Source organism: Aspergillus viridinutans, assembly GCF_018404265.1.
Source record: "Aspergillus viridinutans IFM 47045 DNA, scaffold_7, whole genome shotgun sequence".
NCBI lineage: Eukaryota > Fungi > Ascomycota > Eurotiomycetes > Eurotiales > Aspergillaceae > Aspergillus > Aspergillus viridinutans.
The window spans coordinates 1,630,972-1,658,228 of record NW_025091223.1 but is presented as its reverse complement, the minus strand read 5'-3'; the positions used below and the strand labels follow the sequence as shown (position 1 = coordinate 1,658,228).

The 27,257-nt window shown below is 51.4% G+C and overlaps 11 protein-coding genes across 11 annotated transcripts; 5 read left to right on the top strand and 6 right to left on the bottom strand.

The window, feature by feature from the left end:
- Nucleotides 1–1,321: 1,321 nt before the first annotated feature.
- agdC (putative alpha-glucosidase) lies at nt 1,322–4,254 on the top strand (the record flags this gene model as incomplete). Its single annotated transcript, XM_043272145.1, has 7 exons — nt 1,322–1,532; nt 1,583–2,187; nt 2,238–2,481; nt 2,531–2,602; nt 2,651–3,109; nt 3,158–3,266; nt 3,315–4,254. The coding sequence occupies 7 exons, from the start codon at nt 1,322–1,324 to the stop codon at nt 4,252–4,254; spliced, it is 2,640 nt and encodes an 879-aa protein (XP_043128080.1).
- A 443-nt stretch (nt 4,255–4,697) lies between these two features.
- Nucleotides 4,698–5,102, top strand: Aspvir_008991 (uncharacterized protein; the record flags this gene model as incomplete). Its single annotated transcript, XM_043272144.1, has 2 exons — nt 4,698–4,887; nt 4,963–5,102. 2 exons carry the CDS (start codon nt 4,698–4,700, stop codon nt 5,100–5,102), a joined length of 330 nt encoding a protein of 109 aa, XP_043128079.1.
- Nucleotides 5,103–5,288: 186 nt separating this feature from the next.
- Aspvir_008990 (uncharacterized protein) lies at nt 5,289–6,152 on the bottom strand (the record flags this gene model as incomplete). Its single annotated transcript, XM_043272143.1, has 1 exon — nt 5,289–6,152. One exon carries the CDS (start codon nt 6,150–6,152, stop codon nt 5,289–5,291), a length of 864 nt encoding a protein of 287 aa, XP_043128078.1.
- A 5,237-nt stretch (nt 6,153–11,389) lies between these two features.
- Nucleotides 11,390–11,605, top strand: Aspvir_008989 (uncharacterized protein; the record flags this gene model as incomplete). The annotated part of the gene is made up of 1 exon (XM_043272142.1): nt 11,390–11,605. The coding sequence occupies one exon, from the start codon at nt 11,390–11,392 to the stop codon at nt 11,603–11,605; it is 216 nt and encodes a 71-aa protein (XP_043128077.1).
- Nucleotides 11,606–11,620: 15 nt separating this feature from the next.
- On the bottom strand, nt 11,621–13,272 carry Aspvir_008988 (uncharacterized protein; the record flags this gene model as incomplete). Its single annotated transcript, XM_043272141.1, has 2 exons — nt 11,621–12,586; nt 12,814–13,272. 2 exons carry the CDS (start codon nt 13,270–13,272, stop codon nt 11,621–11,623), a joined length of 1,425 nt encoding a protein of 474 aa, XP_043128076.1.
- Nucleotides 13,273–14,524: 1,252 nt separating this feature from the next.
- On the bottom strand, nt 14,525–15,637 carry Aspvir_008987 (putative TIM barrel metal-dependent hydrolase; the record flags this gene model as incomplete). The annotated part of the gene is made up of 2 exons (XM_043272140.1): nt 14,525–15,496; nt 15,575–15,637. The coding sequence occupies 2 exons, from the start codon at nt 15,635–15,637 to the stop codon at nt 14,525–14,527; spliced, it is 1,035 nt and encodes a 344-aa protein (XP_043128075.1).
- An 823-nt stretch (nt 15,638–16,460) lies between these two features.
- Aspvir_008986 (putative MFS quinate transporter) lies at nt 16,461–18,233 on the top strand (the record flags this gene model as incomplete). Its single annotated transcript, XM_043272139.1, has 4 exons — nt 16,461–16,551; nt 16,617–16,970; nt 17,029–17,097; nt 17,155–18,233. 4 exons carry the CDS (start codon nt 16,461–16,463, stop codon nt 18,231–18,233), a joined length of 1,593 nt encoding a protein of 530 aa, XP_043128074.1.
- Nucleotides 18,234–18,449: 216 nt separating this feature from the next.
- Nucleotides 18,450–21,197, bottom strand: Aspvir_008985 (putative C6 transcription factor; the record flags this gene model as incomplete). The annotated part of the gene is made up of 7 exons (XM_043272138.1): nt 18,450–18,955; nt 19,006–19,316; nt 19,376–19,688; nt 19,744–20,217; nt 20,271–20,352; nt 20,409–20,762; nt 21,096–21,197. 7 exons carry the CDS (start codon nt 21,195–21,197, stop codon nt 18,450–18,452), a joined length of 2,142 nt encoding a protein of 713 aa, XP_043128073.1.
- Nucleotides 21,198–22,041: 844 nt separating this feature from the next.
- On the bottom strand, nt 22,042–23,634 carry Aspvir_008984 (threonine--tRNA ligase MST1; the record flags this gene model as incomplete). Its single annotated transcript, XM_043272137.1, has 1 exon — nt 22,042–23,634. The coding sequence occupies one exon, from the start codon at nt 23,632–23,634 to the stop codon at nt 22,042–22,044; it is 1,593 nt and encodes a 530-aa protein (XP_043128072.1).
- A 338-nt stretch (nt 23,635–23,972) lies between these two features.
- On the top strand, nt 23,973–25,370 carry Aspvir_008983 (uncharacterized protein; the record flags this gene model as incomplete). The annotated part of the gene is made up of 1 exon (XM_043272136.1): nt 23,973–25,370. The coding sequence occupies one exon, from the start codon at nt 23,973–23,975 to the stop codon at nt 25,368–25,370; it is 1,398 nt and encodes a 465-aa protein (XP_043128071.1).
- Nucleotides 25,371–25,737: 367 nt separating this feature from the next.
- Aspvir_008982 (glycoside hydrolase family 16 protein) lies at nt 25,738–27,039 on the bottom strand (the record flags this gene model as incomplete). The annotated part of the gene is made up of 3 exons (XM_043272135.1): nt 25,738–26,559; nt 26,615–26,892; nt 26,952–27,039. The coding sequence occupies 3 exons, from the start codon at nt 27,037–27,039 to the stop codon at nt 25,738–25,740; spliced, it is 1,188 nt and encodes a 395-aa protein (XP_043128070.1).
- Nucleotides 27,040–27,257: the final 218 nt, after the last annotated feature.

Genomic DNA, 27,257 nt, shown 5'->3' with positions numbered 1-27,257 from the left:
AAACCAAAGATGCCTGTTACTATATAAACTAAAATTATAGCCACGGTCGAGGTCAGGGTCCATAGGCAATATATCGCTCCCTTCACGATTCCATTCTTGTACTGTTGATGTCAATGTGAGTAAGTACACAGTGGATACAAAACACCAAAAGTACATATTTGCCCTACAGATATCGGAGATTTTGCTTCCTACTCCCAGAAGAGAACATGTACATGCCACAAGGGCCAACAGGATAGAAATCAGGAGCGATGATGGGATCTATATACGCCCTTGAAATGAGTGCCCATGTAATCTTATGCGTTCATGTTGAGTCCATCTCGGCCTGCCTGTACTCCTCGTTGCAGTATCAGGGTCTAATCTCTCGATGATTTTGGCTGACTCGAATACGATCTCCGACGAAACCGTGCCATCACTAATGCGTACTACCCTGCTTAAGCGTTCAGAGCCCCGGCCTCGACCTGCCACCACGGCCATCACAGGCTTCATAGCGGGGAGACAAGCGGGGAAAGCTCCTCTTGGCAACTGGTGATTTGTTGCTCTCCACCAGTCAGCGTGCCTGTGTAGATGCTTGGCGAGACGACGATTTTGATGTCGGGCCGGCATCGATGGCCTTGAAGCTTCCAAATCATTTGCATTTTGCAGGTTGGGAGCTCCTCAGCCTCTCCACGTTGAGCTCGCACAACTTCGTTTGACTCAAAGCTAACATATATGAAGACATGAAATCATCAACACAATGACGCATGAACAAGTCTCAGGATCAACGCGGGTGCTAATAATAAGAATAACTACTGACTGGGTGCATGATCCCTACAATACGCCAATAGAGTGCATGCTATAGTGCATAATATTCACTATGTAGTTCCCATTCCAGGACAAGATCAGCATCATCTGCACCAGAAACGGACTGGTTGGATCCCCGATATTTGACCGACTGTCCAAGACCCTGCAAATGAAGTAATGCACTTGATGACCTTCGTGTTGCTCCATTTCTTCCCCGCTAATCGACCTCATTTTAAAAGAATCCAACTGAGCTCTCTTGCCCAGCCCCAAGCCGGCCAATTGCCGGGTACTTGTAGACTTTGGCCCAGGCGTAATCTCCGCGCAATCGTCCCGCGTACTTGGATCAGATTGATCTGATGTGTCTGCTGTTTGTCATACAGTGAGATGAACGCCCGCGCCACCGGCCGTGCTCCGGGAAAGTGTAAGATGCATCCGATGGAATGTTCTGCCGCTAAGGCGCACGTCAAACGCATATAAACCTGCGCTCCCTCATTCTCGATTCACTTCATCCTCAGTAACGATCTCAAGTCTCAACCTCAACATGTTGAGATCGCTGCTACTCCTTGCCCCCCTTGTGGGCGCTGCTGTGATCGGCGTCAGGGACAATACCCAGAAATGTCCTGGTTACAAGGCCACGAATATCAAGGAGGGCGGCAACTCATTGACGGCGGATTTGACCTTGGCCGGTAAACCGTGCAACACTTACGGCACCGACTTGAAGAACCTGAAACTTCTTGTGGAGTACCAGACTGGTAGGTTTTCAGCTTTGAACGGCAATGATTTGTAGCTTACTCCTTTCTAGATAAACGTCTGCATGTTAAGATCTATGACGCCGATGAGGAGGTTTACCAGGTCCCCGAGTCGGTTCTCCCTCGCGTGGATGGCAAAGGTGGATCGAGCAAGAAGTCGGCGCTCAAGTTCGACTATCAGGCGAATCCTTTCTCCTTCAAGGTCAAGAGAGGCGGCGAGGTGCTCTTCGACACCACCGGTTCGAACCTCATCTTCCAGTCGCAGTATCTGAACCTCCGCACCTGGTTGCCCGATGATCCTAATCTCTACGGTCTTGGAGAGCACACTGATTCTCTTCGCCTGGAGACCACCAACTACACGCGTACCATGTGGAACCGTGATGCTTATGCTATTCCTGAAAAGACCAACCTGTATGGTACTCATCCCGTGTACTATGACCACCGTGGCCACGGCACTCACGGTGTCTTCTTTCTGAACTCCAACGGCATGGACATCAAGATCGACAAGACCGAGGACGGCAAGCAGTACTTGGAGTACAACACTTTGGGGGGTGTCTTTGACTTTTACTTCTTCACCGGTGCTACCCCCAAGGACGCCAGCATCGAATATGCGAAAGTCGTCGGTCTTCCCGCTATGCAGTCCTACTGGGCGTTCGGTGTACGTTTCCTCTTTCGGTCTGCCGGTCATTTTGTCTAATTCTCTTCTAGTTCCACCAATGCAGATACGGCTATCGTGATGTCTTCGAGGTTGCTGAGGTTGTCTACAACTACACCCAGGCGAAGATTCCTTTAGAGACCATGTGGACCGACATTGACTACATGGACAGACGTCGGGTGTTCACACTTGACCCTGAGCGGTTCCCTCTTGAGAAGATGCGTGAGTTGGTGACATATCTTCATAGCCACAACCAGCACTACATCGTCATGGTTGACCCCGCCGTCAGCGTGAGCGGTAAGTTACCTTTCCAGTATGGAGGGGAATCATATTGACAAACGCCTAGACAATGGCGGCTACAACGATGGAATGGAGCAAGGCATTTTCCTGCAGACTCAAAACGGTAGCCTCTACGAGGGTAAGTCTCACGTCAAACGAACGACACCCAGACGACTAACCTATACAGGTGCCGTCTGGCCTGGTGTGACTGCGTATCCCGACTGGTTCCATCCTAACATCCAACAGTACTGGAACGACCAGTTTGGCAAGTTCTTCGACAGCAACACTGGCGTCGATATTGACGGTCTGTGGATCGATATGAACGAGGCCGCCAACTTCTGCCCTTATCCATGCAGCGATCCCGAGGCCTACTCGAAGGAGAACAACCTGCCTCCCGCCGCTCCCCCCGTTCGTCCCAGCAGCCCGCGCCCGTTGCCCGGATTCCCTGGTGATTTCCAGCCCTCGTCCTCGTCGAAGCGGTCCACCAAGGGATCCAAGGTTGGTCTGCCTAACCGTGACCTGATCAACCCTCCGTACATGATCCGCAATAAAGCCGGCTCCCTCAGCAACAAGACCATCAATACCGACATCATCCATGCCGGCGAGGGGTATGCCGAGTATGACACTCACAACCTTTATGGTACCAGTAAGTAGCGTCTCTCGGCTGGTGATGAGCCCAGTTAACATGTAACAGTGATGAGTTCTGCTTCTCGCAATGCCATGCAGCACCGACGCCCTGAGGTGCGGCCTTTGGTCATCACTCGTAGCACATATGCTGGTGCTGGCGCCCACGTTGGACACTGGTAGGGGCAATCCTTCTCAATCTGCGAATCTATACTAAATGGCAGCAGGCTTGGTGACAACATCTCCGAATGGAGCAAGTACCGCATCTCCATCGCGCAGATGCTTGCGTTTGCCTCGATGTTCCAGGTGCCCATGATCGGATCAGACGTGTGCGGGTTCGGCGGCAACACCACCGAGGAGCTCTGCGCTCGCTGGGCCCGTCTCGGAGCCTTCTACACCTTCTTCCGCAACCACAACGAAATCACCGGCATTCCGCAGGAGTTGTACCGCTGGCCCACCGTTGCCGAGTCCGCTCGCAAGGCCATCGACATCCGCTACAAGCTGCTTGACTACATCTACACGGCCTTCCACCGGCAGACCCAGACCGGCGAGCCCTTCCTGCAGCCCATGTTCTACCTCTATCCCAAGGACACGAACACCTTTAGCAATCAGCTGCAGTTCTTCTACGGCGACGCCATCCTGGTCAGCCCTGTGGCCGACGGGAGCCAGACCTCGGTCGACGCATACTTCCCCGACGACATCTACTACGACTGGCACACGGGCGCCGCGCTGCGCGGCCGCGGAGCCAACGTCACCCTCAGCAACATCGACGTGACCGAGATCCCCATCCACATCCGCGGCGGCAGCATCATCCCCATCCGGTCCGAGTCCGCCATGACCACCACCGAGCTGCGCAAGAAGGGCTTCGAGCTCATCATTGCCCCAGGTCTCGACGGCACCGCTTCGGGCAACCTGTACCTCGACGACGGCGACTCCATTGAGCAGCGCGCCACCCTCGAGCTGGACTTCACGTACCGCAAGGGCCGTCTCCGGGTCAAGGGCAAGTTCGTCCGCACGGACGTGAAGATCAACGCTGTCACCCTCCTTGGCCAGTCTGCGCCAGCCTCCAAGTCTGGAAGCCAGGCTTCCTTTGGCTCCGGCCGCCAGGCAGTCACCGTCAAGACGAGCTTGGATCTCACTGGTCCTTCCGAGCTCGATCTCAACTAGCATGTACAGACAGTGAATTCGTCTAGTACTTAATTGATCTCCGCAAGGGATAATAAATTAGTCCACTCATGTCTCATACTTGTAGTCCTTGACATAGCAACCCGTATGTCTTGGAGGCTACCACACTTTGACAACCACGTAAAACATGATTCACTTCCAGGAAGGAGAACGCGGATCATTATCTCGTGCCACACCTGCATAGATGACGATGATCCATACTTCATCCACGAGCCACATACCACGCCATCTCAAACAATGCAAGGGACCGGCCACATAACGCGTCCGCGTCAATCCATCCCTAGTACACTTTCATCTATTTCAACAGACTCAGCATCTTATCACCTGCACATCCCATCTTCATCAAGTCACAACCACAACCACAACCAGCAACCAGCATATCCAAAAAAACCACACCAACAGAAAATACCAACAGAAATACCAAAATGAAACTCCAATTAAACCCCACAACCCTCCTCCTCTCCACCCTGACGCTCACCTCCCAACTCGCCCGCGCCGATTTAAGCTACTACTGCGAAATGGCCACAGACGGCAGCAGAATGATCCAACAAGCGTACTGCTGCGACGATCTCGCTCCGGCGCGGTACGCCCCGAATTTCTTCCAGGGGGAGAAGTGTATGTCCTCATCCCAGCATTTCCCCCTGCAAATGGAATTGGAAATTGGGACCGGACTAACGGACTGATGTGTAGGTACGCTTGCGGATCCGAAGACGGTGGGGGATGCGTGTCCGAATGATGGGATGATGCCGGTTTGTTGTTATACGATTGTAAGCTTTGCCTCTGGAGTTGATTTGAGTGAGGGGGGTGGGCTGGGCCGGGCTAATGTGTGATAGTTGCAATTGTTTACTTGTACTTCGAATGGGTATATTCAGGATTTGTAGGGAAAGTGGGAGGGTATGGTGGCAGGGATGTGAATTGACTGGATATGAATTGTCTATCGCTGCTTAGCTCAATAGGGCTACTGATCTAGTACCTACTACAGACACAAGCAAGGTCTGGTACTTGTACTTGAACTGCTATGCTTTATCGTTGTCTTTCAGAACCTTCCAGCCTCTTTCATCCAGATCAGGATACCTGGTCAGGGCGTAAAAATCCAACCAGAATTCACGGGCATCGGCGTGACAAGGCATGTACTGTTGCAGCAAGGTCTTCCACTCTTTATCCCCCCTGCCCAAGCCGATTCCTGCGCACGTGTATTCCCACCAGACGGGAAAGTATCCCGAAGATTCCCAGTCGATTATGCCCGTAAGTTGGCCGTTTTTGACCATGATATTGACGTAGGTTAGGTCGCCGTGGGTGAACGTGTAGGGTGTTGCGGGGGGCATCCGTTCTCGAAGGCGCAAGCGAACGGCCTCGGGGACACCCTTCAACGCCATCGACATGTCCGCCCAGAGTTCTTCGTCAGATGAAAACGGGCCGTGAGGAAGACCGTAGCCGGTTGGGAAAAGAGAGGCAGAGTAAAGCGGTTGATCACGAAGGGCGTGCATCGTCTCAGACTGCAGCTTGCGAAGCTGCACCAGGTAATCGGCCGTCTGTTTTGCGATATTTTCTCTCTCGGATGCGGGCATGTTCTCCCAGACACTACTCAGAGGCACGCCAGGGACGCGGCTCATCAGCAGGAAGTAGCGTCCATTGTCCTCCGTCCAATCGTCAAGAACATCCGGTAGAGGAATAGAAGTCTCCTTGCGCAAGAATTTGAGATTTGCAGCTTCAAAATTGGGAGGACTGTTGGATCTCTCTTTCAGGATAAATTTCGACCCTAAGGACCACACGCCACGGTCGCTCATTTCGTAGAATAACTTCACGTGGCTTTCATATCGGCAGCCTTCCTGGCGCTCAAGGGTCCAGCTACACGCTGAGCAAGAGGCTGGAATGTCCATTTTGGATGCAGAAACTGCAGTGCTTGAGAAAAAGGCTGTAATTGAAAGCTGTCTGCGGTGTATGAGCAAACAAGAAGAATGAAAATACTTTTGTCCGATTTATACTGTGGAACGTAAGGGAAGGTCAGGCATATTTACATATAGCCTGCTCCTGCTCCAGCCCCCCAGGTGAGGGAGTGAGGGACTATGGAAGTATGACTAATCAGCGCCTCATTTGTGATTGTGAAATGATTCCACTTATTCTTTTTTTTATAAGCTTTATGTAAATAGTTATGCTTGAAACCTAATAAGGACAGACAAGTCTCCAAGTTCGATAGTTATCCGGACAAAAGAGTGACATAGAAACCTTGACAGTACACAAAAAGGAGTGTTTGGGGTCCCCTTTTCCCCCAGACTGGATAGACCAAAATCGCGACTACCTCGCCCCCTTGAATCGCAAAAGATGATTCACGACGAGTTCATCTGGTGACAGGAGCCTAGATATTGCCTTTCTGTGACCAGTAAGTTTACGAAAGATCGACTGAAAGTAGGTACCTAGCAGAGTCCATACCGTTGGCAAACTAGGACGATCCATGGCTCTGGGGAGCTCAGCTCCACAGTACTCGCAGTGGATCCTCTCAGTCATGTTGCCTTTGCCGCACTTAGGACAGTTCATCGTGAATAGGCTTTTGGTCAAAGTATAGGTATATATAACCTTGCAATGTGTTTAAATGAATTGAACGTTGACTGTGATTCAAACTGGGGGCTATCGACCCAGTACTTATATATCCCAAGGACAACCATCATTCAATGTCACTTGTTCGAGCAGCTTAAGGAGCTGATCAGCTTGCGTCTGATACTTATGCGACCTGAGCGCATCCTACATGTCGCTTGAGCCTTATGCTCTATCCTCTCTAGTTAGATAGACCAGGGATTTATCCTGATGGCGCATTTGAACTCGGAGCTAACAATGAGCCAGCCGGCGAAGACGAACATAATTGGTTCGCAACGAACCCCATCACTTAAGCTATGACCATCCCCTGTCCACAAATTTTCCAGCGAGATGAGGCGATCAGGGGGAACGAGACAAGGCGGAGGAGGAGGACGAGGCCGGACAAGAAATGATGGGGCGGGACGGGACGAGACGAGACGAGAGGCTCAATCCATCCATCATTTGGTCTCGTCCCGTGCAATATCATTGGAGTGCATTTCTCAGCCTTGTCCCTGCTTGGAAGTGCATCACTGGCTACTGATCTCCCCTTGGTATGCAGATACTTAGCCAATGCTATCTAAGTCCGCCCAATGGATCAGATCTGTCAGCGCTGCCTTGACACACTTTGCCAATCGGAGGGCTGAACTATACTCCTAAATACAAAGTACCCCCAGAAACCATCACGTGTAGCGAAAGATAAGATGGAGCCATGTCCCCTGCAAGCTCGCACTGTCCCGTCTCGTCCTGTCCCGCTCCTCCTGTCGTTCCCAATCTCCAGACAACGAAAACCCGTTGTTGATCCACCAGGAAGATGGAGGAGAGCCAAAAACTGCTCGATTACGAGGTTAGGCCACGTCTCGAAGGCCAGATGCTAAGAATACATGATCCGCTCACCGACAACCAACAAGAGCAGGTCCATTCGTGGATTGAACTTCTTGCAGAAACCGAACAGTCACTTCAGGCGAGATCTAAACAACGACGAAGTGTTAGACGCCGTGCACGTTACTTTGCCATGAGGGTGCTTTCAATTGCTCAAGACCTATTCATACTAACTTCTCTTTCTTATTTCATTTCTAATTTGCCCCCCATTCCGGCGGATGCGCTTTTCTACGATCGACTTGAGCAATGGTGGGGATCAAAGGAGACTCCGAGGCCTCTCAGAAAAGTCACGGGCAGACTTTGTCAGAATTTACCGCGAAACATAACTGACGATCGTGTGGCTCATGCTCGATCTTCTTCATGGATGATGTCAACGGAGGAGTCTTCTAAGGCTCCGGAGACAGAACGTCTCGGCGGCCAAAACTTGTCAGCCAGAGCGCAGAGGGATAGGTTGTCTTTGGAAGGTTCGTTAGACCATCCACATCCCTCGGTCATCTACATCATTTCATGCTAACTCATGATATGCCCAGAGCATGATCGGAATTCAACGCAGATACATTCTTCGAGCCAGGAAGAAGCTTCAGTGCACACAACTCGGCGAACATCCAAGCACACCAAGTCAAGATATGGTGACATCGACATATCAGGCAGGTCGACTAAACGCCCACGGCGAGAGTCAGAGATTCCGGGTGCGTTATACTGAGCGTTCAAATATGAAGTGAGACTCATAATATTCAGGGCATCCGGCGACTTCCGTGGACAGTCCGTACTTGTCGTTCTCATTTATGAGGCGCCACATGATCGAAAAGCTTCCCGAACCGTTCCAGACAGGAATCCGTACAAGTAGACTTTGGAGGGACGAAAGGGAAACAGGGGGCCTGCAAGTCACCAATTGCTTGTCTCTCTATTTACCAGAAAGGGTTAACGAAGACACTTTCTTAGTTATCAGGATGGGCTACTGGGACGGGTTTAATGTCTCCAACATCTTAGGTCTAGGAGATCCAGAAGGGTTGAATGACGTGTAGACCAACGAAAGAGAAGGGTAGCCCCAAAATTGAAAAGAAAGAAGTCACTCACGTTTAGACGCTATGAGGTCCTTTTCTCAAACATCACACGTGCTAGCATCACATAGCACCTGTAGCCAGGAAACACATCTTTCTTGGTCAAACCATCGCTTTGGCCAAGCTCGCCGTGGGGGATAGGGTTTCCCTGGCTGTCTGTGATGTTACACGATCGCCCTTCGAAATGCATCACCATATCTTCCTTTATCTCAAAGCATTTATTTGATATCCTCTCCCATTCTCCATTGAGTGCTTTTTCCCCCACTTCATCGGACATCTCTTTCTTGGCGAACACTATGCAACGGCTCAGATTCAAGAGTGTAGAGTATGCTGTCTCAAAAGGTTCCTAACCGGCGAGGTGTCAGCTATCTACGGCATACGGAGGCGCATGTAACGGACTCACTGATCCTGGAGCAACAAGTGTTCAGCATTGGAAGTTTTTGCACTCGCTAGCGAGCACCCAAACTCGGAGATGTCATTAGAGACGTGGGGACAAAAAATGGTTGATGAGGCTTGCGATAAGCTACCTAAGCTGTTTCATGCCCGACCCCCACTTGGCCGGAACTTCATGCAGAATAGATTTTCCGATCAGACTACAATTGCGGAACGGGACGGGATGGGGCACTCATAAACCCTGACAACTGACATCCATTTTGGTTGCAGGATTGCAAAATAGCTGAATGTCCTTGGACCTTGGGTTTAGCAAAAGAGGTCATTACTCTTACTCTGTTGTAATGTCTGCTAACCAGTTTTTGTTTTTCGGCTAAGTACGACTGCGCCACTTGAGAAACTGAGCTCGAAGGGGACCATCACTGAGGACCCCACCATAAGTAGTGAGGAATCAGATGACCAAAGTGTGGGCAAGCAGAGCGACTTCCAAATGTGATAGTCCTGGGGGCCGTCAAGTTTGGCAGTGACCAGAGCGCCACGGTTGAATCCACCACATGGGAAATCCACTCCCAGTCAAGGAAGGAGTTCCGAGGATGCGCCTACCTATGCCACTGGCACATAAGTGACAACACAAGGTTGCATGATTGTTGGATCCAACTCCAGTCAAGATCTGTGGTTGGACTAGATCAAACTGCGCTGTGTGGACAAGGCATCATCATGTTCAAAGTTGTCATTCTATGGTATCTGATAAGAAAATTAACAATATCTACAGCCTATGTGGTGTGAATTATAACCATGAGAGCAGGTAGAATAACAGGTACACAGCATTCCCCCACTCATTCCCGGAAGGACTTTGGAGGAATCATCCACGAGATACGCCCTTCTCTATTAAACATGAAATCCTTCTGTCTTCTATCCACCCCTTCAACTCGAAGTGAGGTGTTCCGCCCTGCTTCCCAAACTGCTGCCTCTACAGCGACATCAATAGTGCTTACCCACCCCTTTTCCCAGCCCGTGTGATACACACTCGTGGGCTTTTCCCATCGCCAAACACTGTCTTCATCTGCAAACAGCGTGTCTGCAGTACTTCCAATTACCTGTGCACAGCACAGCAGCACTTCTGTGTCCATATCAAAAGACACGTCTTCTGTATCCTCTGGTGGTATTGCTGATTTTTCAATTTGCTCCTCTAACCTTCTCACTAGTTGGAGAATTGCTGCCTGATGACTCTCAGCATCATCACCTGCCGGGCAAAGTGCAACAGGTGTCTCCTGGATTAATAAAGACAGATAGTCATGTATCTCCTGCGGGGAGGATTGAGATTGAGGCAGTTTAAGACGGCTCAGCTCGCGGAACCCTTCAACGTAGCTGAGACTATCTACAGATAATCCAGTCTGGATCATTACAGACCGGCTCCGAGCTTGGACAGGATGGTCCCAGTGGTGTATCGTGCAGTTCTCAGTAGGCTGTTGCTGGCCTGAGGTTGGGGTGGTGATCAGGACAGTGTGGAGGAAGGTTGATAGGTTCTCTTCTGGAAATACGGGAGGTTCAGTCAAGAATTTCTAAGCAACCGGAAGACAGGCAGAAGGATGCAAAATCACAATATTGCTGATAGTGCATACCACAATGATTCCGCGCCCTTTGCGCCCTTGAGCAGGCCTTTCATTATCAGCAGACGCCATGGTGTTCCGAAACAGCTATTAGTTTGAGGATTTTCAAGATGCAAGGCATATACTGATAAAGTGATTGCAGTATAGGAGGATGGTTTATGTGGGCTGTCTTAGTCTAGTTAATAGTGAAGCTTGTGATTCATGAGGAAACAATGTTATATATTATGGTTCTGCGGGGGAGTAGCCCTTTATTGCTAATGTGTCCACCAATTACATAACTAAAAGCTTGGTCTAATGCAAAGGCCTGATACCCCTCAGCCATGCTTAAGCTAGAGTGCATTTACAGAGTAGGCAACAGTGCTTCCTGCTCTCTTTTAGTCAAAGCTCCGCAGCCGCGATTTGATTCTACAGATGATGAATATCCGCATCCTTGAAGATATATAGCATAGACAGATCCTAATACTTGGTACTACAACTTAGCTAGCAAGTTTGTAACCTCCAGCTCCATATTGAGACCCTTCCCCCCAACACAATCCCACTTTTTTTTTTTGGCTTTCACTGAGGTGAGCTGTGAAAAGGGTCTAACAGCAACTAGGATAATACAAAATGTCCGATAAAGGCGAACCCGAACAAGCCAAAGACGCAACTGTTGGCCTGAAGTCAGATTTGAAGACTCTCCGACAACTGACCTCCTCATCCGAAGCTGCCAAGAAGCATCGAGAAGCTTCTAAAGATGAAAGAGCAAAGCGCAACTTGGAGGAAGCGGTTGAGAGAACCTTAAGACAGCAAGACGAAGGACCCAGGTACAACTCTAGGAAATGAGATGCTAGAGACTGATCATTCGGTGGTAGTATCGCCTTCAAAGGCTTGCTGTAGTCGGATGTCATACTCTTTCCTGTCTGATAGTTTACTAGCTGCAACCTTGACCCAGTCCTGCGCCCAATACCATGGCATAACCTGTTGGAAAGTATCATGCTCAGGACAATTCTCGATGAATCTGGGCTGAATTTGCTTGTAAAAGACCGCAAAGAGACCGGTAGGGCTGGCGAGTGCAAGTGTATACCAGAATGTTCCCACCCTCCAGTTCTCTTCCATAATAGCTGACAGTTGCGGGCTTCCATGATTGCTGGCCAAAGTCCTGCTGAGCCTTTGTTCTTCAGCGACCAAGATATCCATGAACTCCCTGCGCATCATGTCATACTCCGCCGGCTCTTCAGCGATCTCATCCACGGCTTTGTTCGTGAGCCAGGTCGGAGTTCGAAGCATCTCAATTGGTCGAGTACATGCCCATTCAAGATCCACCAAAGAGGTGATGTGCCAGTCTTCATCAACAAAGATATTGCTTTGGTGAAAATCCGTAAATGTAAAAGCAAAAGGGCCACGCCGGAGTTCCGGGTTGAAAAAAGATAGAAAGACTGTTCGCATTGCCGCCAACGCTGATGTCTGGTAGATATAGTCCCCTGTATCGTTAATTGCATTTGGCTGATGTCGAAGTCGACTGTCATGGATGCGAAGGATATCGGTCACATACGAATCAACCGTGGAATAAGTGTAGTCTCTCGGTATATTTGTCGGAATCTCCTCGTTTTCCAACTCCTGAATTTCGAGTGAAAGTGGGCGATTTGTCAAGCATAAGAATCCATTATGGTCAATCACAAAAGAGCCAATCTTTGGTAAGGGAATCCTTGTGACACTCAGTATAATCCGAGACAGATCACGAAAGAAATTGGTTCTCAGCCTAATATCATGCTGCTTCTCGGGCCAAGTATTCGAGAGCATTTCTCCTTGTTCTTCTTCGATGTACTCTATTAACAAGTAGCCAACGCCCACCACTCTGTCACTAGATATGTGGCTCGAAGTTTGGTGACGAACAAACTGTGTAGGGACAGGACGACCAAACCATGATAGAAGCCGACGACGCATGTAATGAAAGCAGCGGGTGAGAAACGGTAGGTTTTGCAATCGAGTAAACTGAGAAGACCATTCTAAGTCAGCTCACACGGAACATTAGTTGCGGTTAAAAACCATACAGTTTCACCAGTAGATGTAGAAAAGCCGTATAGCTTCGGTATAGGGACATCTGGGCAGTTCTCTTGAAGCCACGCATAGGCTCCCGCCTCACATCGGATCTTTTCGTCCCCATTTCCAGGTCGAAAGGCATCACCGACCCGATACGGAAGAGGGAACCGAAGCAAAACGCGTCCGCCAGGCTGCTGTTTCCGTTTCCACCCGCCAACAACGACTGGGACACATAGATTGAAGCTTCCATGGTGCCAGTTCTCAACATCATCCATACAGCAGGAGTTGGGAGACCCTAGGTTAAGGTGATGAGCAACTATGGCTTCGATCCAGTTCCTTTTCTCATAAACATGTGCAAAGAATTTACGTCTTTCATCATGGTATCTTAATCGATGGAGAATGTTCACCTCTTCTCTTTGAGCAGTTGAGTATGTGATTTCCCCGCGAAGAAGAGGGCGCGTCTTCGGCATGTTGAGGAAAGAGGGGGCGTCACGTAATGCAACTCAGGCAGGTTTGAAGCATCACAGCTTGCGTCCTCTGTTCTTCATGACTGAGGACTCTTTCCTTTGCGTGACCTTGTTTCTACACCGCCTGGCAGATAGAAAATAAGGTAGCTAGGTAGCTGTTCAGGGGGAAACATTTTGGCCAGTCAGCATTTTGGCGCTATCCCTTGACAAGGGGCGGGCGTTTCTTTTTCTGGACAATACCCCACAAAGTAGGCATTTTACAAATGAGAACCTAAATCAGCCATGGATGATGGGACCCATTGTTTCCCGCCATCCTCGGCTTCTTCATGTCCACGATGGCTATCGCACTCGTCATGGGATTCAATGGCGCCGGTGACTAGAGGAAAAGGTGGAATCAGACGGCAACATACTCGATGGCTGGCGAGATACATTACCTGTGTTCTAGTCTCGTGTCGCCGCATTCCAGTGTGGTATTTAATTTTGATTTGTTCCTAAATTCCGAATGCCAAGATTAGTGATTACCATAGCCTCTTGTAATATGATAAACCCCCCATTCAGATCTACTTGCATATACATTTGATCCTTTGATCATCTGTTAGGACACATTTATGAGTATAAATACTGTAATCTGTGTAGCATCCTACACCCGTTAAATTCAACAAAGTCAAGTACTTAGGTTAATTGAAGCTTTGTATGTAGTATGTAGTCACTAGAGTCTGGATAAAACAGAGATATGAGTGAGTGTTGGGCATCCATTCTCTGACAAAGAGAAGTCAATCAATGGCCAAACATTCGAAGTTCTTGGATTGTTTTCAAATGTTTCTTTTCACTTATGGGTGCCATAGATACCGACTCCTTCTTTCAACCCAAAGTGCCCTAACTTCCTGGACAAGTCCTGCATCATTTTCTCACAAGCTGCAATGCATGAAGACAGGGCCGAGTTGCTTGCAAAGCCGTCCTTTGGCATTATTGCCCTTGAGAAATCCGTCAACCTTCGAAAGGGGATTGCAGTGTCTCTAATTTAGTGATCAGCAAAAGTGGAGATTCGGAAATCCCCCATCGCCATCTGCCGACATCTCGGCAAATCCATCCACTACAATTAAGGACAGAAGGAGACTAACCCACACACCGGATGACCGGATGACCGGCTAAACGGACTCTAACCGAGATTATGACGGTCTCTTTCCGTTCTTGTGATGGGAAAAATATAGGCAACTGCAAATACATCAAGTCGTAAGTCGTATATCGTATCGCCCTATCCATGCACACACATCAACTCCTCCGCGTTCGATTTGAACACCCGCTCGGTAAGTCCAGTCTCTCTAGCACATAACCGCAGGCACAGCTCTGTAAACGGCCCAACGTCAACACCATGAAACCGCGTATGCGGCCAGTCTGTCGCGTAGATTACCCGCCTCGGAGCCCTGCGTAAAAGTTCCCGCGTGATAGCCCCAAGGTCGCGCAGTTGTTTGTCCTTGCTGAGGCGGTACGGGGCCGAGATTTTGACGTAGGTCTGCCCCGCTTGAAGGAGGGAGATAAGCGTCGAAAAGCCTGGGAGGGTGTATGGGTTGAATTGACTATTGGCGATGATCGAGGGTGGAGGGAGTTGAGGAGACCCGAAGTGGTCGATGCAGATTTTGACTCCAAGGGACGGAACGATCCGCTCGAGCATGGGCATCATGTGCAGAGGCAAGTAAAGCTGGATCATCCAGCCGAGGGGACGGATGGGCTCTGCGTGTTGCAAGAGGGTCTCGGCTAGCTCGGACTCGGAGAGGACTTTTCCTACTGATTTGAGGTTTACTCGGACGCCCCGCACGCCTAGTGTATGCCATGTGGAGAGAGTCGTGGGACAGGTCGTGGCCGGGTCGATGACAACCACTCCTCGCCCGTGAGACGGGCCGATGCGTTCCAGGGCTTCGAGGAGACATGAATTGTCGGTACCGTAAATGGATGGTTGGACGAGAACGACGTTCTCGATCCCCAATGTAGATTCAAAGGCAAGCGCTTCCTCAAGGGTGTGAGAGGAGGGTATGTATGCTGCGCCTAGGGAGACCGGGTACCGACTCGGTTCCACGACGTGCATGTGGCTATCCCATGATCCCCGGGGGATACGGTGCTTGAGGGGGATGGGATGTGTGATTTGGTCATCTTTGATGATTGGCTTGGCCTTCCTAGCAGCCAGGTAAATTGAGGCTCGGGGTGAGCTGTCCACAATGCATTGCCTAGACTGGAGGGGAATGAGTATGGTTGACATGATCGGATGTCAGGTACTCCAGCGAGTAGATGCTGACGAGTGTGAACTTACAAGTGTTAAAAGTCGAGATTTCCGGACTGGTCGTCTCAGCAGATCAACGCGTAGGACTGTCATCGCGGAAACCAGCTTCGAGAATCCACGCAGTGTGCCACCTCAGCAAGGAATGTGGCTAGAATCATAAACATGAGAACTGTCCCACTCCCGTCTGCTTTACCAAAGATGCATGGTTATTAGAGAGGATAGAGAGGAAGGGGAAAAGAAAGAATTTAAAAGGTAGAAAGGCACACAATTCGCGTCAGTGCTGTGCAACACATGGAGCGGAAGGTGTCCGTGTCTGTGAATCAAGGGCTCAGCACTTCATATCGCATTCCTTGGATCCTTCCATTGACCGATGATCCATCGCCCATTCGACAGTTCCATTCAGGATAAATTCGGTGTAGCGGAGACTAGAGTGGATTGCCAGCGGATCCATCCACCAGATCTGCCAGCCCTGCCAGGCCCAACCACTGCTAAAATCGGAGGGTTCCGACGATTGATGAATTTCGAAGACTCTCCTCTTCATCAATCAATCCTGCTGATGCCATAGTGTTCTCAAGAACTGAATCAGAACCATCACACAGACGTACTATCCCTGTAAATGATGCTGCCTGCATGGGACACTACGTATCATGATTCATGAATAAGATCGGAAGTTGGCCGAGACAATAGCCGTGTCATGTGCTTTTCCGCCCCCTGCAAAATTATCCCAGGTTTTGCGGGAGATACCGACCTCACTCTTCCAGAACGAGGCCTCGGTGGATATCCGTTCATCTGATTGTCCAAATTATACCAATCAATTGGTAAATTCCAGCAAGGGATCACCCCCCGCGCGGAGCTTGAATCAGTACTTGCTCTATTATGTCCTTCCCCGCATGTCATTGAACGTTCCATCGCCATCATGGGGCTGGCGATTGACTGGTCTCGGTGGACCACCAGTCCTTATTACGCCGTCGTCATTCTGATTATTGCCTGCGGGAGTATTCCGAAAGGTATGCGCGTCTTTAATTTCTCCACCAATTCGTGCGCTGACCCTGGATGTCGTGTTAATCGGCAGGTTACGATGAAGGTGGCTTTAGCGCCAGTGTCAATTTAGAGTCGTTTGTGAACGATTTCAATCTCGCGGCTTCTGAATGGACGAACAACAAGACGGAGTTGGCCAACCGGAAGGCCAACATTACCTCGTTCAACGTTTTGGGTGCTGCGTTTGGTGCCCTGCTCGCATTGGACTTGAACGATCGTCTGGGCCGCCTGCGCTCGTGGCAATTAGCTTGTCTGATTTGGGCGGCCGGTCTCTTCGTTCAGGTCTTCTCCTCCGGTATATATGGTTTGATTCTTGCGGCGAGGCTGTGCAGTGGACTAGGGGCCGGAATGCTCACAGTTAGCACGCCGTTGTATTTGTCCGAAATTGGTATGGGTTGCGCGATCTGGACACGATTGGCTGAGACAGAATGCTGACAATCGGTTAGCGCCGACAAGAACTAGAGGTTTGGTGGTTAGTATCTACATGGTTGTATTGTTGACTGTGTTGGCATTGGGTTGGTCATCAGTTTCCAAATGCTTATCTGTCCTACAAAGCTGACCTTGTCAAAAAGGTTTCTTCATCAATTATGCCGCCAGTCTGCATATGGCCCCAACGCGGACTCAGTACCGTCTCGTGCAATCCATTCCATTAATACCAGTCGGGATTGCGTTCTTTGCGTCCTTCATCGCACCCGAAACGCCTCGCTACTTGGTCTCAAGGCACCGGCATGACGAAGGTCGATCCGTCCTCGCTCGTCTGCGCGGCAAGGAGATCTCCGACCCAGCGATCGAAGACGAATTCAACAGCATCGATGCGCAAGTGCGGACCAAGGCGATGGATCTGGCGTCCGTAACCCATTGGGAAGCTTTCAAAGAGACCCAACTCAACCCTAACTACCGGCAGCGATTCTGGCTGCTGATCGCCATGCAAACCATTTCCCAGTGGACCGGCGGCAATGGCATAACCTACTACGTCGCCACCATCTTCCAGTACGCCGGGATCGACGGCAACGCGCGCTCGCTCGTCTCCTCAGGCGCCTACGGGATCGTCAAGCTGGTCTTCACCATGGCCTTCACCTGGGGGCTGATCGACTACCTCGGCCGCCGGCGGTGCGCTCTCGCGGGCCTCAGCCTCCAGCTCGCCGCCCACATCTACATGGGAGCATACATGGGCCTGCAGCCGGGCTCGAGCACCAACCGCTCCGCCTCCGACGCGGCCATCGCCTCCGTCTTCGTCTACGCCGTCGGCTGGTCCATCGGCCTATGCACCATCCCATACCTCTACGGCACGGAGATCTTCCCCACCCGCATCCGCAACGTCAGCTACGCGATCAGCATGTCATTGCACTGGTTCTTCCAGTTCGCCGTCGTCCGCGTCACTCCAAACATGTTCGTCTCCCTCGATGTCTGGGGCGCCTACCTCTTCTGGGCGATCATTTGCTTCTCGGGGCTCGTCATCTTGGGCATCTGGATGCCTGAGACGAAGGGTGTGCCTATTGAGCGGATGGGTGATCTCTTCGAGGGACCTTGGTACTTGCGCTGGCGCGCGAAGCCAAGACCGGTCAGTTCCTCTTTACCCTCTCCGGCTGGAATCGACGCGGGCGTTGATCCTGGTGAGAAGAGGCCGGGCTGGGGGAATGTATCAGTTTGAGCTACTATCCTCAAACGTTGAGTTCCTGTTTATGCTAGGGCTGGTGTGTATATATCATCTCCTGTGCATATTTCATTCCGACATTTGACTGTATATACATGCGAAGAATGAATGGCATCTGTCCATAGAATGCCATCACTTCAGTTGAATATACTATGACGAACAGTAACAACTCCATGGATATCACAATAGACCAACAACAATACATCCAGGTGATCATCCTGGCCTGCCCCACGCCGGCTCAAAAGCAGACGCCATGTTAGCCGTGATAGGCTCAGCGTATGAGAACGCTTCAAAGACCTCGGGCGTAATCTCGTACGAACCCGGGCTGTCCAGCGTCATCGGGGCATTGGGCATGCCTCCTAGTAGATGCGTCGCAGGCATGGGCGGCACCCCCGTCTGTGACAGTCCAAAATCCGCGACGGGTTGCTGGAATGCATAGCCCTGGTGCAGCAGGGGCGCGTTTGTGACGCGCGGTGCGGGGACGGAGGTTGGCATGGTTGGTGCTTGGCCGGCTGGAGAGACGTGACGGGAGCCACTGCTTAAATTTAGAGCGGGTTGACCGGGGTGCTGGCTGGGGGATTGACTCTGAGTTCGGGAGTGTGTTTGCGAGGTGGGCTGTGAGGATGGATGTTCGGTGTGCGGTGGTGGGAGGGGGATGTGGATGTCAATCCGGAACTTCTCCAGTTCCTGGTATATGAGACCTAGAGCTGTGTTGATGACTGAAGAAAATCAGCATGGGCTTGTCGACGAGAGAAGTGCAGTGACGTACCAGGACTTGAAACCTTAACTCGCTCGAGTGCAAGGATGCAAAACTTGAGTTTATTGAGTGTACCCGGCGCGGCATATTTTAGGGCCTGAATCTCCAGCAGGAATATCGATGCAGCCGTGTACACGGAGTATGCTAATGAGAGCACGACATGCGCGTCGCCAAATGTACGACGGTAGAGGTCGTATAGTGATAATATGGCCGTCGCCGACGTCATGCATTGGACCAGGTGACTTTTATCGTATGCCTCCCGGTTTCTCTTGGAACAAAGGATCGGACGGTGAAGGAGGATGTTGATCGTATGGTACAAGCAGCTGTGGAGGAGCCCGTCAGACAAATATTGCCATCGAATCGTAACGGAGACGAAACTTACTTCAAGATCACGATATGGCTTGGTGGTGAGTATGGAGGGAGGTCCGTGGCCACCAGCCTCAGATAGTCCGGCAGCTCATCCCACCATTCTGCCAAGTTCCTCGCTTGCTCCTGGACACAACTATAGAACTCTGCCTCAGACACCTGTCGGATAGGGTCGTAAATGTGGATCAAGATCTCGTTCAGGATCTCCGCCAGTCCACACATCCTCATGAAACACGACGTCGAATGAGCCTGCGTCGGCGGATAATGAGTGCCTTCTGGGAAAATGACTCCATGGGGAGTCCAGATCTCGATTTCAGACGTATCGTCCACTGCCAGAGCTTATGAGTAACAGAACCACGCTAGGCAGGGAAAGAGAGCACTCACATATAGTTCGCGGCGGACTGACGTGAGAGTTTTGCATGGTTGGCGACCTGCCAAAGTACAATGACACCAGCTTGTCCCAGAAATAACAGCTCCAGAAGAGTCGGTTCCGAATCTCAATGTCTTCATCGCTCAATTGAGCCGAATCCGGATACTTGCGACTATCAATGGAGATGCCGAGATCATCCAACAATCGAAAGGCCATACCGCTGTACAGCCATGCTTGTGTTCGATTTCCCCGCCCGCACTCTTGTGCACTGAGTATGAGCAACGTCTGGATGGTCGGAATGCCAGCATAGCCGACTTTTAACGAATCATACAACCCCGTCACAGCGCGGTGGGAGAATTGAGCGCCGCCATCGAAGGATTCCAGGATGGGACCAATTTTGGGTTCAGCCTTGCACCATCGTACCGAATGAGAGAGAATTGCATTGAGAAGGGTATCCGAGTAATAAGGACCGTTGATTTTCATATCGCCTAGAGATCGTAAGCACTTCTGGTTTTGACGATCGGGCAATCGGGGCACGAACGAGTAAATGCAGGTCGGTAAACAAAGTTGAAAAGCGGCTGAATCCAGCACCAGTGAGAGTCAAGAAGATATTGGAATGGTTCCTGCCGAAATCCCATAATGAGCCTCTGTCCTTTTCTGGGAACAAGAGTCCACCTACCGGCATGGCAGCCAGCTGCTCAAATGCCCTCTCTCTCCAAGCATTGTTGATGAGTCTTTCCTTGCGCCCGTCCAGCTGCATGGCAAGATTGGAAGATGCCGAGGACTCGCTCAGAGTACCGCTCGGAAGCTGAAACAAGCTGGTAGGACCGTGGAAAGATATTCGGCCATCGTGCTCAATCCTGAGACCCTCAAAGTCCCCGGCCAAATTGGGCCCGTTTCCCTCTTCCTCTTTTATCCTTGTCCGAGGCCGTGGGCTCGCACTGGACTCGCCCGCCGACGACGGTGAGCCTACTTTCCGGACATCTGTCTCGGGCCGCTGCTGACCCCGCAGTTTGGCCAAAGCATCTTCCAGCTGTGCGACTCGAGCTTCTAATTGCTTGGTGTACGATAAGGTCGGAGCTCTAAGGACAACTCAACGCGTCAGCAAGGGGGACGGATCGACAGGGAAGCTGCAGGAACAGCCAGGGATACGGATCCGAGACGCACAAGCTATAAACACACGCTTCCCCACGAGCTGCACAACGCGAACACGACGGACTTGCACCGTTGCACTTTACCTAAATAGCCAAGGCCGATGAGTGTCTGGTCTAATAAACAAAATAAGGCCCAACTATAAGGTTCAAACGTCGAGGATCATATATCCCCTTCGGAATTCACCCGAGCGGACAGGGGGGAAAAAGCCCACCTTGCGCTTGCGGCAGGCCTCACATGAGAAGGCGCTCTTCCGCGTCAGATTTGTTTTCAACGGGATGTCGGCCATGCCCGATTTGCTTGGTTCAACTACCATGAAATCAACGAGGGTCGCGCATCAATATGATCGCTGAAGATCGAACCGACAGCGCGGATCCCTCCATGAGAAGGATTGGACTTAAACCACAAGAGGCGAAAAACGAAAAGGAAAACAGGAAAGAAGAAAAGGCTGTAGCGGCAGTGGGGGGGTGGTGGGAGTGACCTGAGTCGACGGCGAGTGAGAAGAGGGGGATGAGGGGGCAAAAGCTACTGCGACTCGGGAAGTTTCGCAGGCTGCTTGTCTTCTAGAATAACTTGAAAAAAAGGAGTAACCTCGTTGGTGGCTGGGCGCTAGAACATGGAACGGGAAGGTCGAATCGATGAGTGATCCTGATCGAGCGGATCAGAAAGGGAGAAGCATAGAAGCTTCTTTGAGAGACTGTCAAATAACGGCATGCCGCGATGAGGCCCAGACGGACTGTATCGGTGATACTCCGGAGTAATTATGCGGAGCAAGTTTGCAATTGGAAAGTCAAAGCTGCATTTCACCCTTCCAGGCAGTTTCGACGACTAGTCGGTACGGAGATAGATGGTCATCTCATTCCGTAGTATTTTAATATGAAACTCGAAAAGAACGTCTTCCATGCTTCCTTACAAGCCAACCCTGAAACTGATAGGAGATGAAAGAGTCTGGAAGTGAGAGCCGAAAGTCCTAACATGTAGAATGGTGGCTCCGCAGCATCCCGAAGCCAGGACGGACTTGACACTCGATTGGGAATAGGTGTGGAGCACAGTACTAACTAATGCTCCGGATATGGAACAGGGTTTGTTGGGGATATGATACAGGATAGAGACGTAGACTAGTAGTCAACATTATAGGACAAGGATGGGACGATGATACATCAGACAAATTGCTTCTCCAGCTGCACCAACAGATCATGGACCTCGTCGACCTTCAGCCTGACTGCCCGTGGATTCTGGAGAGCATTCTCCCCCAACCTTGTCTCAAGCACTTCCTTCAATTTCTGTCCATTTGCGTCCGTTTTGGTCTGCATTTGACCTGTCACATCCACAGTAACACTTGAGTCCGCGACATCTTTAGGCCCGAGGATGAAAATCAAATTGTACTTCATCTGTTTGGCCCGTTGGATCTTCTTCCCGAGTGTCTGGCTGCTCGTGTCGACATCGATCAGGTAAGTCGAGTCGACGGATGAAAGAGGCTTCGGAGAAGTTGCATTGTCCTTGCCAGCAACAAGTGGACGGAAGCCAGAGATTTTCGCGGCAGCTTCTTGCGCTTGTTTCAGCACCGCCTCATCCTGGTTGACCGTCAGAATGATACCCTGGCGGGGGGAAAGCCAGAACGGCCAGCGACCGGCATATTGTTCGATGAGCAGGGCAAGGAAGCGTTCCAGCGACCCAAAATTGGCCCGGTGAACCAGCACGGGCGTCGCTCTTCCTGGAGTCGCCGGGTTATAGTCCTCCTCACCCTCCGCAACTTGGTACTCCAACCCGAACCGTTGCGGCAGGTTCATATCCAGCTGTATCGTGGATAATTGGTGATATTTCCCTGCCTGATCCTGCAGTTGAATGTCGATCTTCGGCCCGTAGAAAGCACCGTCACCCTCATTCATCGCCCATTCCCTCCCGCTGTTGTCCAAGGCTTCCCGCAGCTGAGCCTCCGCGCTGTCCCACAGCCCCAAACTCCCGATAAAGTCCTTCTCCGGCCTAGTAGAAAGTACCAGACGGTATGGTCCCAGACCGAACGTCGTCATCACCATGTCAACGAACCCCAGCGCGGACGCGATCTCCCCCTTGATCTGCTGCGGTCGGCAAAAGATATGCCCATCGTCCTGGTGGAATCGTCGGACACGAGTAAGCCCGCTTAGGGCCCCGGAGATTTCGTTACGGTGGAGAGGGCTGAAATCGGCGTAACGGATGGGCAGTTCGCGATATGAATGGTTCTGCGACTTGAAAAGGAGACAGTGGCCGGGGCAGTTCATCGGTTTCAGGCCGTACGATTCGTCCTCGCCCGTTTCTCCGTCGGCTTCCCCCGTGGCTCCTCGACCTTTGACCTCGTACATGTCATCTTTGTAATTCTGCCAATGGCCCGAAACCTCCCATAGAGAACGCTTGTAGATTGTCGGCGTCAAAACTTCGCGGAATCCGTATTGAAGGTACTGAGTGCGGAGAAACGAGATCAGTCGGTTGATGACGTGGGTGCCGTTGGGTAGAAAAAGAGGCGATCCAGGACTGTAGATAGACGTTGTGAAGAGATCTTGAGCCGTTCCTAKAGCTCGATAATCTGTATTTGACGCGGTGGATGCTGGGGGAGGGGACTGTTCAGCCTGCGCTTCGGAGCACGAACAGGATCGACACGATGTCGTGGACAGCCATTGCAGCCTCGTGCTAGGCGCTCGAAAATATTTCACACCATTGTCGAAGGCCGGTCGTTTCGAGAACGAGCGCTGCCAGGAGAGAGTGGATAATCGACGCATGGTTGGTTGATTCATGGCAAGGAATTTTTTCTTCCGCGACACGACGCGAGGTCCAGCTGGATTGGCCCGATTGGGAAGTCCAGTGTCCACGAATGGCATGTGCGCTTCCCCACTATAACAACAGTTTCGATCGACACACAAGCGCATTCCTTCGCAAGAGCATAAACGCGATGCTTTTTATTACGAGGGCATCAAGATAGATATATCTGCCGGTTGAATTACAGCTGTTTTCAATACTCATCATCTGGCGCACTGCAGTCTTAGTTCGAAGGTCGGCCCAAGACGTCGAAGAGTGGAAACATACAAATAAAGTGAATATAAGCGCAAATACGCTCAACATGTCTCCGGACTCAGCTTGTACAGCAGAGAGCTCTGTACTGGGCGAGTCCTGGGTTGTGGCGTCAACCTCATCCTTGCAAAAGAAGCATCTACCTGAAGAATCAGATCGAAATGCACAGCCAAATCAAGACGACGAGCGCAAGGGATGCCAATCGATGACAACGTCTGCTTCTTCAATATCAGGCCCTGAGCTTATCATGCCGTCAATATGCGAGGTACCTATCTCAGAAGCCTCCTGGGTAATGCCGGAGTTGCGCTCTCGCACGGTGTCCGCGCATACGGTCAAACGGAGAGTCAAGCGATTATCTGATCGGTCAGGGAAGAAGCGAGAGTCTGAAGCGTCGAGTTTGGAAGACTCTACGACAGCGCGCAGATCACAGGAAGACGAGATTGTGCCCATCAGCTCTGGAACAACATCCAGCTCTGCGCGCATAGAAAGATACATCAGACCATTGATCAACCTCCTCCTCATGACGGCAATCTCCCACCTTCTCATTCTACCTGAGCTCGTCCATCAATATCAAACCCTCTGCAGCATCGACACAGTATCAGCCCTCTATCCAGCGAGCTGTATCCCACCTTACCCGCAACCACCATCCACAAACCCCCAATCGCAGTCCCACCCCAAGTCCATCCTCACCTCCCAATCCCGCCTCGAAACCCTCTTCAACACGACCCTCACCCAAATGTCCGTCTTACATCCCACTCTGCAACAAACCGAGTCCCTCCTCCGCGACCTCCACACGAATCTCAAAAAGGCCTACCCGGCCACCAAACACGAACTCGACCTCGAATTCGCCGGCTGCACCCAAGCCGCCCGCACAGCGACAGGCAAGTTCGCCTCCCTGAAAGCAGACATCCACTCCGCGATGGACAGCCTCCTCGCAACCGCAGCGACCGACGACAGCACCGGCACAGGCCGAGGCCGAGCCCGCAGCGGCTCCGTCGCACAGGACGCCAGACTTTCGACCCAACTAGCCCGCCGGGAAGCATACCTCGACCAGCTGACGGCGCGCATGCAGTCCAAGGCCGAGGAGCTGTGCGGGGTCTTTGCCACGCTGGACGACCATCTCGAGTCTATCCAGGAGATCGTGCAGAGGGAGCTGCGCGACCCTTCCTCATCTGGTGACTTCGAGACAACCGCTGGGAAGGGGGATAGAGGCGGCAACGCCAAGGGTCTCTGGGCGTTCATCGAGACGATCGTGCCGTTTACCGGCAGGACGTCTTCAGTGCGTACGGGGGAGGACGAGACCTCGACGTCCAAGATGCGTGCGGACACGCATCTGTCCGACTCCCTTCGGCAGGCGACAGATCACCATCGGCCTGTAGCTGATCTGATTCGGAGATTGTATACCGATCTGCAGAACCTGCAAAGGAAGAAAGGGAATTTGGTATAAGCATAGCATAGTATAGCATCAGCCTTGGCAACTTAACGTTCGAGACGAGTATATGAGATTGCCAGAGTTTGTACGAAGCTGCGCTACATCCATTACTGTTATGATTGACGATCGATAATTATACTTCAATTAGGAATACCTACGACGCAGTTGGTGTGTCCAAGTCAAAGAACGAACAGATCCCCAGAAAGGTAGCGTAGTTTCATTAAGTATGTAGTATGTTGTATGTACGGGGCATAAGGTACAGGTATGGGCATAGAATGAAATCAAATGCAAGACCAGCGGCGAAATCCCCCGATTCCAAAATCTGTAGTTGTGACGTCTCCAGCTCATTATGTGTATCGTGCATTAAATCAAGGTCATTTCTTTAAAATGCCAACACGGCAGCGACCGCGCCGAACACCAGGGCGGAGGCTGTGTACGAACCCTTGATGGAGCCGGCGGCGCCGTGGGAGAGAGCCACGGTGGCGGAGGCTCCAGCGCTAGAGGAGGAGCTAGTGGAGGAGCCAGAACCAGAGCTGTTGCCGCCGCCGCTACCGCTGCCGCCAGTGGTAGAGCCGGAGGTAGCAGCGCCGGTGGGGGTAGAGCCGGAGCCAGTAGACGATTTCGAGCTGGTTCCAGCAGGGGACGAGGTGGACTGAGCAGCCGGTTTGGTGGTAGTGGCCAGAGTGCTGGTAGAAGTGCTATGGCTCGAGGTAGCGCTGGTAGTGCAGGTCGTCGAGGTCACCGAAGGGCTAGGAGAGGTATCGACGGCCCCGTCGAACTTGATGCTCTGCCAAGAGCCGCTGTTGTCCGAGTAGGTGTAGGACTCGGCGGGGTTGGCGTTCTCAATGTGAACCGACTTGACGTACATGGTGTACGGACTCTTGCTGTAGTCGGTCTCTCCACCGGCCCATTGGATGGTGCCCTTGGGATTGCTGGGGTCGCCGCCTGCCCAGGTGCCTAGTCTCAAGCGCATAGGAGTCTGGGGGAACTGAGTGCCACCCTTGGCATCGTTGTACGTAAGAGTACGCACGACCGCGCCGTTAATCGACCAGGTAATCGCATCCTTGGTCCAGTTGATAGTGTAGGTGTAGAAAGTTTCCTGAGGAGTGGCAACGGACACAAAAGTGCCGCGGTCATATGTTGTGGTATCACCTTTACCGAAGTAGTTTGTCTGAACCTGAGTGGTATCACCGCCCAATACTTCCTGCGCTTTGTTAGTCCGGTCCAAAGGAGGACATAAGGTGAACAAGCAGGCTTACCCAGTCGACCTCATCCAGGTCATCCGACTCCAGGACGATGCTGCTCACAATGCCGGTACCAGGAGCGGCCTTCATCACCACTTCGGCCTTTCCGTAGAAGAAGTAGAAGCTGGTGTCGATGGTGGGGGAATCACCCTTCTTGGCCACAGTGAACTCAGCGCCCTGTGGGCCAACAGGAACACTGCCTGCAGTGACTTCCCATTGGGCCAAAGCTGACTTTGAGGTGAAGTCGACAGTGTAACTGGATGCGGCAAGACCCTTGTTGGACGGACAGGTCTCTGCAACGCAATCGTTAGTTAAGCTGCTATAAATCATATGCAGGAATAAGAAGACTCACTCTCAAGGGGATTGCAACTTGACCAGGTCTGTGCAGAGCAAAGAGGGAGCACCGCAGTCAAGGCTGCTGCTGCGTACATGAAATACATGTCTGCGTTATGTAGGGTAAATGAGCGCTGTGTCAAGAGAACTGTGTGCCAGATGATGATGTGCTAAGACTTTTAAAAGTAACGACTGTAAGTCAATATATGCAAGACTCCAGATAACGACAGGAAGCTCTTTGTACAGAGAATAGAGGTATGAGATGATTACGTTGCTAGAAGGACGGGGAATCGACAGCAGTAAATAGTAGCTGGTTCCTGTCGGG